This window comes from Trichechus manatus, unplaced genomic scaffold, assembly GCF_000243295.1.
Source record: "Trichechus manatus latirostris isolate Lorelei unplaced genomic scaffold, TriManLat1.0 scaffold00076, whole genome shotgun sequence".
Taxonomy (NCBI): domain Eukaryota; kingdom Metazoa; phylum Chordata; class Mammalia; order Sirenia; family Trichechidae; genus Trichechus; species Trichechus manatus.
The window spans coordinates 2,647,824-2,657,324 of record NW_004444012.1 but is presented as its reverse complement, the minus strand read 5'-3'; the positions used below and the strand labels follow the sequence as shown (position 1 = coordinate 2,657,324).

The following is a 9,501-nucleotide window of genomic DNA, read 5'->3' as shown; positions in this document are numbered from 1 at the left end:
TTAACTTTTTAGTTTTGTTTATGGTATCTTTTGTTGTCACAGTTGTTATAAATTTTTGTTTAGTCAGATCTGTCAGTATTTTTTATAACAGTAACAAGTGCCTTACCATAAGGTTATAAAAATATTTTTGCTTGTTTTATTTTAACATTTAATTTAGTTGCATAATCTATCCAGGGAATGTCTTTTTGCCCCTACAGTTCCTTTACATTCTAAAAAATTACTGAGGATCCCAAACAACTTTTGTTTATGTGGATTATATGGATATTTAGTATATTAGAAATTAAAACTGAAAACATGTTAAAGTATTTATTTAAGACATTCTAAAATATCAGTAAAAATCCATGATGTGTTAGCCTGCATTTTGTTAATGAAAAATATATTTTCCAAAATGAAAATAAGTGTGTAGTGAGAAGGTTGGCATTGTTTGACATTTTTGTAAATCTCTTTATATCTGGCTTAATTAAAGACAGCTGGATTTGTGGACCTGCTTCTGGATTCAGTTTGTTGTCAGATGATGTTTCGGTTCAAATAAATGAAGAAAACCCATCCTTACACAGATACATGGATGGAAAAGGGAAGCAAGCGTATTTTAAAAATTCTTTCAACTAGTTGAGGATATTCTTCTTTGATTCTGTACTAGAAGTCAACAGTGGAAGTTTCTCAAAAGTGAGATTCACTGCGGAATCTGAAACTCCATCACGGAACTCTGTACAATTAAAATGAATTGCTTTGAAAAATGAAGAGCCCATGCTTGTGGATGAGAGGACTCAATAATGTTAAGATGTGAATTTTTCCCAGGTTAATCTATGTAGATATAATGCAGTCCCAGTCAAAGTCCAAGCAAGATATTTTATAGAAGTTCACAAGCTTATTTTAAAATTGATAAGGAAAGGCAGAGGAGCTGGGATGGCCAAAACCATTTTGAAGAAGAACAAAGTTGGAGGATTTGCATTACCTGATTTCAAGACTGCCTGTAAAGCTACAGTGTGAGACATGATATTGACAAAAGGATAATCAATAGATGAATGGAACAGAATAGAGAGTCTAGAAGTAGGCCACACATACATGGTTAATTGATTTTCAGCTAAAGTGCCAAGGCTATTCATTGAAAAACTATTGTCTTTTTTTAACAGTGGTGCTAGAACAATTGGACATCCATACGCAGAATAGGAGCCTTGATCCATACCTTGAATAATACACAAAAATTAACTCAGAATGCATCACAGACCTAAATCTCAAAGCTAAAACTTCTAGAAGGAACTATAGGAGAAGATCTTTGTGATTTGGGGTTATGCAAAGATTTCTTCAGACACCAAACTACAATCCATAAAAGAAAAACATTGATAAATTAGACTTCATCAAAATTAAAACCTTCTGCTCTTTGAAAGACATTGTTAGAATGAAAAGACAGGTCACAAACTGGGAGAATATATTTGTAAGACACATATCTGATAATGGACTGGTATCTAGAAGTCTCAGAACTTAGTAATAAGAAAACAAACAAAAAAATGACAAAAGATTTGAATAGACACTTTACCAAAGAAGATAGGTAGATGTCAGTAAGCCCATGAAAGATGCTTAACATCATTAGTTATTAGGGCATTGCAAATGAAAGCTACAGTGAGACACCACTCCATACCCATTAGAATTGTTGGTTTAAAAAAAAAAAAAAGACATTACTAATGCTTGACAAGGATATGAAACAGCTGGAACTTATGCATTGCTGGTGGGAATTCAAAACGGTATAGCCACTTTTGAAAATTTTGGTAATTGCTTTTAAAATTAAACAGACACTTTATACAACCCAGCATTCCCACTTACAGATATACCCAAGAGAAATGAAAAGTAATGTTTACACAGAAATCTACAAAAATGTAAATAATGGCTTTGTTCATAATTGTCAAACACTGGAAACAGCACAAATATCCTTTAACTGCTGATTGACCACAGGCTGTGATACATCTTTACAGCGGAGCCCCACTCAATAATAGAAAGAAACCAACTGCAGGTACACACAGCAACATGGGTGAAAGAGGACAGTGTCAAAGGCTGGATAATGTATGAGTCCGTTTGACTGTCTGGAAAGGGCTAAATTGCGGAGCTAGAAAACAGATGTGTGGCTGCCAGGGGCTGGGATGGGCAGAGGAGTTGGTTATAAAGAGAGTCTTCAACGGACGATGAAACCGTGTTTAAGGATTGGCAAACTCTCAGGCTCGTGGTAACACAGGCACGTTTTCCAAAATTCTGGTTTTTCACTTGGAAATTCAGATTTTACCATTAGCACAAATACTCTCATTTCCTTCTGCCCTCGACATGACAGGCTTACATATTTCATTCATTTTTGAGAAAATTTTTATTTATCCAAGTGCAGTTAAGCATAGTTTGTCTGTCCGTCATTTCTGTCAAGCAAGAATTGTGCTCATGAAAAAAGTGGCTAGTTTCACTGAAACTCAAAAGCCATATGCTTTTCCTGGGAACAGTCATCCTGGTTGATTACTCAGCAGACGTGCTTATGTGTATCTTCCCTTTTGTCACACAGAATATTAAAAAAACAAAAACAGGTACTCAGGACTCCAAATTTAATGATGTGAACAGCTTTTTACTGCGTCAGCAAGGACATTCTTGAATGAAACTGGCTTCTTTTTTTTACTGTGTGTTGTAGTGAAGAACGCTGTAACCACTGGTAGAACCGATTGGTGTCACCGCCTTGATCCTTGCTAAGATACCAGCGGTTTTACGCACCATTGTTTCGCATTGTCACCGTAAATGTAAAGACAGTGAGAAATGCCAAATAGATAATGTCTGACTGTACCCATTGCTGGTGAGTCCGCTGCGACTCCTAGCGACCCTATAGGACAGAGTAGAACTGCCCAGAGGGTTTCCAAGGAGCGACTATTGGATTTGAACTGCCGACCTTCTGGTTAGCAACCATAGATAGCTCTTAACTACTGCACCACCAGGGCTGCAGATAATGTCTGAGTGTTAGGAAAAAACGTGTTGTTGTTGCCGACTCCCTGGAAGAATCTCAGGGACCACCAGAGGTTTGCAGAAGACACTTGGAGAGCCCTATATTAGGGCTTCACTTTCATTGCTGATTTTTCTTATTTGCTGCCCACCTTGCAGAATTATATTTTCTAGGTAAACTTTTTTAAGCTATCTGTAGAGTTATATGTTTCAAAAGTGAAGTGAAGTAAGAAAAAAATATTTTGACCTGCATATTCTTTATTCTGCAGTTCAAACACACTCCACCAGGTGGCATCGTACCTCTGCTTGTTGCCAGCCCTTCCTAAAAATGAAGACACAGCTTTTGATAAAGAATTTCTTCTAGAATTGCTGGTAAATATCATTGTGCTTTGAATTTTGCGTGTGATTTTTTTCCTTCCTTTTTGAGTCATTCTTGAAGATGTAGGTCTGGTACAGTTTTCCTCTGGACTAAAGATTAGAGAATTCCTGCCTATTTTCAAATTATATCATTTGATTTTGTCAGATTTCTTTTCCCAGCTCTTGAATTTCTTTTATCAAGTCTTTCACCTCTTAAAATGCTTAATGGGATGAGTTCATTCTATTAGCAAATATTTTTTAACAGCTTCTGTGTCAGGTGCCGAATTGGGGCATTGAGGACAGGTAGCTTACCTGACAGCATTCCTGCCTTTAAGGTAATCACAGTCACACACACATGCTCTCACAGTACAGATAAGTTCATATATATAAATGTTTGTTTTAAAAGTGATCACTTAAATTTAGGACCTTGAATATTAAGCTGTACCTTTATCGTTAAAACATCACAGGGATGTTTAGAAGTACAGTAGGTGATCACTGACTTTGTTGTTTAAGAAATCTAAGGGATTTCTCAATGCTTTCGGAAGATGAGCCTTAACTCCCGAACTAATACTTTTCTGGTATCAGTTTTTTAATTAAAGTAATATATCATTGTATCAATAAAACCCATTACTGAGGTATACAACGTTAAAAAGTGGAAGTCTTACCCTTTTGACTCCAGTTCTATCCCCAGACAAAACAGTTCCATCTGTGTCCTTCCAGATATTTTTTTAAATCATGATTTTCATTTATTTGCTCTTCTTTAATTACAGAAGTTCTGTGTTTTCACACAAATAACGCGCACTTTCTCCATTTGTTTGCCAGCTGTGCCCTCCTCCCGCAAGGTGTGTTCATTAGCGTCACTATTTTTTTTTTACATGTTATTGTAATAAATTAGCATATCATGCTGAAGAAAATACCTTGCAGGGGGAGGGCACGGCTGGCAAACAAACGAAGGTGCGCATTATTTGAATAACATATGGTAATACATGAGTACCTTTTAAATAATAATTTGGAAATGTGTAGGCCCAAATTCACATTCTTCTAGAAGTTTTTTGTATGTATCTACATGTAAACACACACAATGTAGGAATCCAGGTTTGTGTGTATTTTTTAAAGATAAATCGGATCCTTCTTTGTTTTGCAGCTTGCCTGCTTTCTCCCCAGGTAATACTGTATTTTTGGGTTCAGACCGTCCGAGTTGTGCGTTGTTAGTTGCCATGACTCATGGCAACCACATGTATGCAGAGTAGAACTGCTCCTTAGGGTTTCTAAGACGCCTCTGAATGAATTTAAACTGCCATCCTTTTGGTTAGTAGTCCAGCGCTTAACCTTTGCATCACCCAGGGACTCCTTGAATAGTATAGATGTGCCTTATTTTTAATCCCAGTATAATACTCCATAAAATGAATGAGTGTTTAACCATAGCCCCACTGATGAGGATTGATGTTGTTTGCAGTTTTCACTGTTACAAATAATGGTGCAACCCTTGTGCATGCCTTTTTGTGCCTTTATGCGGATATTTAGGAGAGATGCCTAGAAGTAGAATTATTTTATTGAAATGTGTGCTTACTTATAATATATAAGATGCTGCCAGATTACCCCCCAAAAGGTGTGTATTCCTCCAACATTGTATGTAAGTATGTCTCTCTAAGCTCCTGACAGCATTGGATGTTATTTTTTGCCAGTCTGTGCGTAAAAAAGAAAAATAATAGCTGGTTTTGATTTTTTTGTTTCCTGACTGCTGTGAGGTTGATTAGCTTTTCGTATGTTTCAAAAAACATAAAAAAAACATACACGGTGCCTTTGTGTGTGTATGTTTTTCTTACACATATGGAACCATATTAGGCACACTGCTCTGTGACTTATTTTCCAAGCTAATACTTTTAATACGTGGTGTAAAATGAGCTTCTTTACTGCAGGAAAGAAGATGGTATGCTAATTTTGAGGGCAGTGACAGGAAAGTATTGGTAGCAGGTCTCTTAAGCCTAGCTACAGGGTTTAACTATCATTTGAAGAGATATCCTTGGGGGGCTTTGAAAATTAATTCAAGTGAGGAAATTCCTTTCCATCAATAGTGTTATTGTGTGAAATCTGTGTCTTAGGTCACCATCTTTGCCTTCCTCCTTGCAAATCATTTTTCGTTGTCTCAGAGTATGAGTGCTTTCTGAAAATTCCTTGTGGTGTTTTCTGACAATGCAAAATCTTCTCTCAGAAATCAGATTTTTGGGATTAATAGCAAATCCTTACTATAAAAAGAAATGATGATTTTTCCAGGACTCTTTCTGATGGAAAATAAGGTTAAGTATAAAGCTAATCCTGTGTCTTTTAAGATCTTGTAGCTAAAATTTCATCCTTGGTTATACCCAAAGAAAATAACTTTAAAAATCTATAGTGCTACGTTATCCTTAATTTCATCCCCTTCCAAGGATTTCTTCAGGGCTTTGGAGTCTTCTAATATCCAAACGGTAATTAAAAAGTTGAAATATACATATTATTGAGATGATATCACAACATCTTCTTTCCTAAAATAATTACTATCTGTACTGAAGAGAATGTGACACTTTTTCCTGAATATATTGTTATTTTAGTATCTGTTAATTAGGTAACAAACTTGTTTTTGTGTTTGAGATAGATTATTATGATATTAACAATGGAAGAGCACATAGAGATCCTCAAGTCCAGTGCTCTCATTTGCCAAGTAGAAGACAGAGGCCAGAAGATTAATGAACCTTCCCAGATTTCATGGCTGGTTAGTGAAGGAATGAAAACTGTAACCCAGGACTTAGGATTTTAAGCTCTTGGCAAGTGCTCGGCCTGTTAATGCTGTTTTACAGTATTCCGTTTCATTTTCACGAGGAGCCTGAGAGGGGAGTGGCGTTTTATCTAGTTTCCTGAAAAGGAGGCTAAGCTTAGTGAGGTTGAAGTAACTTGCCCAGGTTTTCACATAGCTCCTAAGTAGAGGACCTGGGATTTGAACTCAGGTCTGTCTGATTCCAAAGCCCATCACACTTTTTACTCTTTCATTTTTGATTTATGGAGAAAATGGGAAAAGAAAAAAAATCTTATAAATGCTACAGTAACTGAAAGACATGAAACTTCTTATCCCGTACTTTAGGTGAATTTTCCATGAATTATTTTGACCGGAAAAGGATGCTTCTAACTGTCTCCGTGCAACTGTCTCCTTTCGTCTAGGTGTCTCGTCACGAGCGACGGATTTCTCAGATTCAACAGCTAAACCAGATGCCTTTGTATCCGACTGAGAAGATTATATGGGATGAAAATATTGTCCCAACTGAGTACTATTCTGGGGAAGGTATGGTAAAGAAAAACAGGATTCACGTGTAGCAGGCAGCTTAGTTTAGAATTCGTAATGTGTAACTAAAAATGTCAGCTACTGTGGGTGTTAGGGTGAGTTTCTGGTCCCTCAAGTTCGACTTTAAGAGCTAGAAACTAGTCAATATTTGAATACTTAACACTAAGGATTTTTATTAAAGTTAACCATGCCCTAGTATACACAGCACCCAGTACAGAATATGGCCATAAAGCAGTAAGACTGTTTTTAGGAGACCTAATAACGTAAGAAGTGTAGGTTTCATGTGCCACGGTAGTAGGCAGTGTTTGGTAGTGCTTTGTAATTCAAAGCTGTTTTCAGAGGCCCTTTTGAATGACCTGTGGAGCCAGCTAATGACCACCAAAAAAAAAAAAAGGCATTGTTATTAATCGATAATAAACCCTTGTTTTGTAGTCAACTGAAAAAATTATATGGGATGAAAATATTGTCCCAACTGAGTACTATTCTGGGGAAGGTATGGTACAAAAAACATACGCTTTTGACCCAAAATGGTATTTTCTAGTTTGTTCACCTACTTATTTCGCCAGATTTGGCTCCAAATGACTTGTCAGTCCTCCTCATAATTGAGTACCTGTGAAAGTGCATTCTGACACATCTCGAAGGTATGTTTCAAAAGACGTTTCAGGAAATCTTTTGAACAACACCATTATTGGAAGAAATGTGGCTGTTTTAAAGACATCACGTATATATTCTAGTACATTCATTTAAAAGAAAAATTGGTAGTTCAGGGTCATCTTGTAACCATAATTCTGGTAAAATTTGTTACAGCTTTACTAAAATTATGCTAGATTTCAGAATAGGCATATGTCATATCTTCTTATGTTCTTACAGTGGTTAATGCATTTTCTATTTTCTCACTTTTCTAATTTGTTCATACTGCAAACATTTATGACCATATATGTGTGACATCTTAACTCTTCGACTTTGTTGTTAGGTGCTGTTGACTCGGTTCCGATGCATAGCGACCCTGTGTACAACAGAACGAAACACTTCCTGGTCCTGCGCCATCCTCACAGTCATTGTTATGTTTGAACCCAGTGTTACAGCCACTGTGTCAGTCCATCTCGTCGAGGGTCTTCCTCTTTTTTGCTGACCCTCTACCTTGCCAAGCATGATGTCATTCTCCAGGGACTGGTCCCTCCTAATAATATGTCCAAAGTACATGAGACAAAGTCTCACCATCCTTGATTCCAAGGACGACGACTCTGGCTGTACTTCTTCCAAAACAGACCTGTTCGCTCTTCTGGCAGTCCATGGTATATTCAGTATCCTTCACCACCACCATAATTCAGAGGCACCAATTCTTTTTTGGTCTTTCTTACTCATTGTCCAGCTTTCACATGCATATGAGGCGACTGAAAATGCCATGACGTGGGTCAGGAGCACCTTAGTCCTCAAAGTGACATCTTTGCTTTTTAACACTTTAAAGAGGTCTTTTGCAGCACATTTGCCCGATGCAATGCGTTGTTTGATTTCTTGACTGCGACTTCCATGGGCATTGATTGTGGATCCAAGTAAAATGAAATCCTTGACAACCTCAATCTTTTCTCTGTTAATCATGATGTTGCTTATTGGTCCATTTGTGAGGATTGTTTTCTTTATGTTGAGGTGTAATCCATATTGAAGGCTGTAGTCTTTGATCTTCCTCAGTAAATGCTTCAAGTCGTCTTCATTTTCAGCAGCGAAGGTTGTGTGATCTACATATTGCAGGTTATTAATGAGCCTTCCTCCAATCCTGATGCCCACTTATTCTTCATATAGTCCAGCTTCTTGGATTATTTGCTCAGCATACAGATTGAATAAGTCTGGTGAAAGGATATAACCCTGACACACACTTTTCCTGACTTTAAACCATGCAGTATCCCCTTGTTCTGTTCAAATGACTGCGTCTTGGTCTGTGTACAGGTTCCTCATGAGCACCATTAAGTGTTCTGGAATTCCCATTCTTCACAGTGTTATCCATAATTTGTTATGACCCACACAGTCAGATGCCTTTGTATAGTCAATAAAACACAGGTAAACATCTTCCTGGTATTCTTTGCTTTCAGCCAAGATCCTTCTGACCTCAGCAGTGATATCCCTCGTTCTAAGTCCTCCTCTGAATCTGGCTTGAATTTCTGGTAGTTCCTTGTTGATGTACCGCTGCAACAATTTTTGAATTATCTTCTGCAAAATTTTATTTGCATGTGATATTAATGGTCCTGTTCGATACTTTCCTCATTCTATTGGATCGCCGTTCTTTGGAATTGGCAGAAATAAGGATCTTTTCCAGTCGGTTGGCCAGGTAGCTGTCTCCCAAATTTCTTGGCACAGACAAGTGAACGCTTCCAGTGCTGCATCCGTTTCTTGAAACATCTCAGTTGGTATCCCGTCAGTTCCTGGAGCCTTGTTTTTCACCAGTGCCTTCAGTGCAGCTTGGACTTCTTCCTTCAGTGCCATCGCTCCCTGATCATATGCTGCCTCCTGAAGTGGTTGAACGTGGGCCAGTTGTTTTTGTTACAGTGACTCTGTATTCCTTCCATCCTCTTTTGATGCTTCCTGTGTCGTTCAGTATCTTCTCCCAGAATCCTTCAGTATTGCAATTTGAGGCTTGAATTTTTTTATTCATTTCTTTCAGCTTGAGAATTGCTGAACATGTTCTTCCCTTTTGGTTTTCTAACTCCAGGTCTTTGCACATTTCATTATAATACTTTACTTTGTCTTCTCAAGCCGCCCTTTGAAATCTTCTGTTCATTTCTTTTACTTCATCATTTCTTCCTTTCACTTTTGCTACTCAACGTTGAAGAGCAAGTTTCAGAGTCTCTTCTGACATCTATTTTGGTCTTTTC

The 9,501-nt window shown here is 37.5% G+C and overlaps 1 protein-coding gene across 1 annotated transcript in view; it reads left to right on the top strand.

The window, feature by feature from the left end:
• Nucleotides 1-9,501, top strand: part of AQR (aquarius intron-binding spliceosomal factor) — a 113,775-nt gene that overhangs the window by 37,667 nt on the left and 66,607 nt on the right. Inside the window, 3 exon segments of the mRNA XM_023735095.1 lie at nt 3,234-3,336; nt 6,514-6,665; nt 7,067-7,127. Of these exon segments, the coding sequence (XP_023590863.1) occupies nt 3,234-3,336; nt 6,514-6,665; nt 7,067-7,127 (316 nt within the window).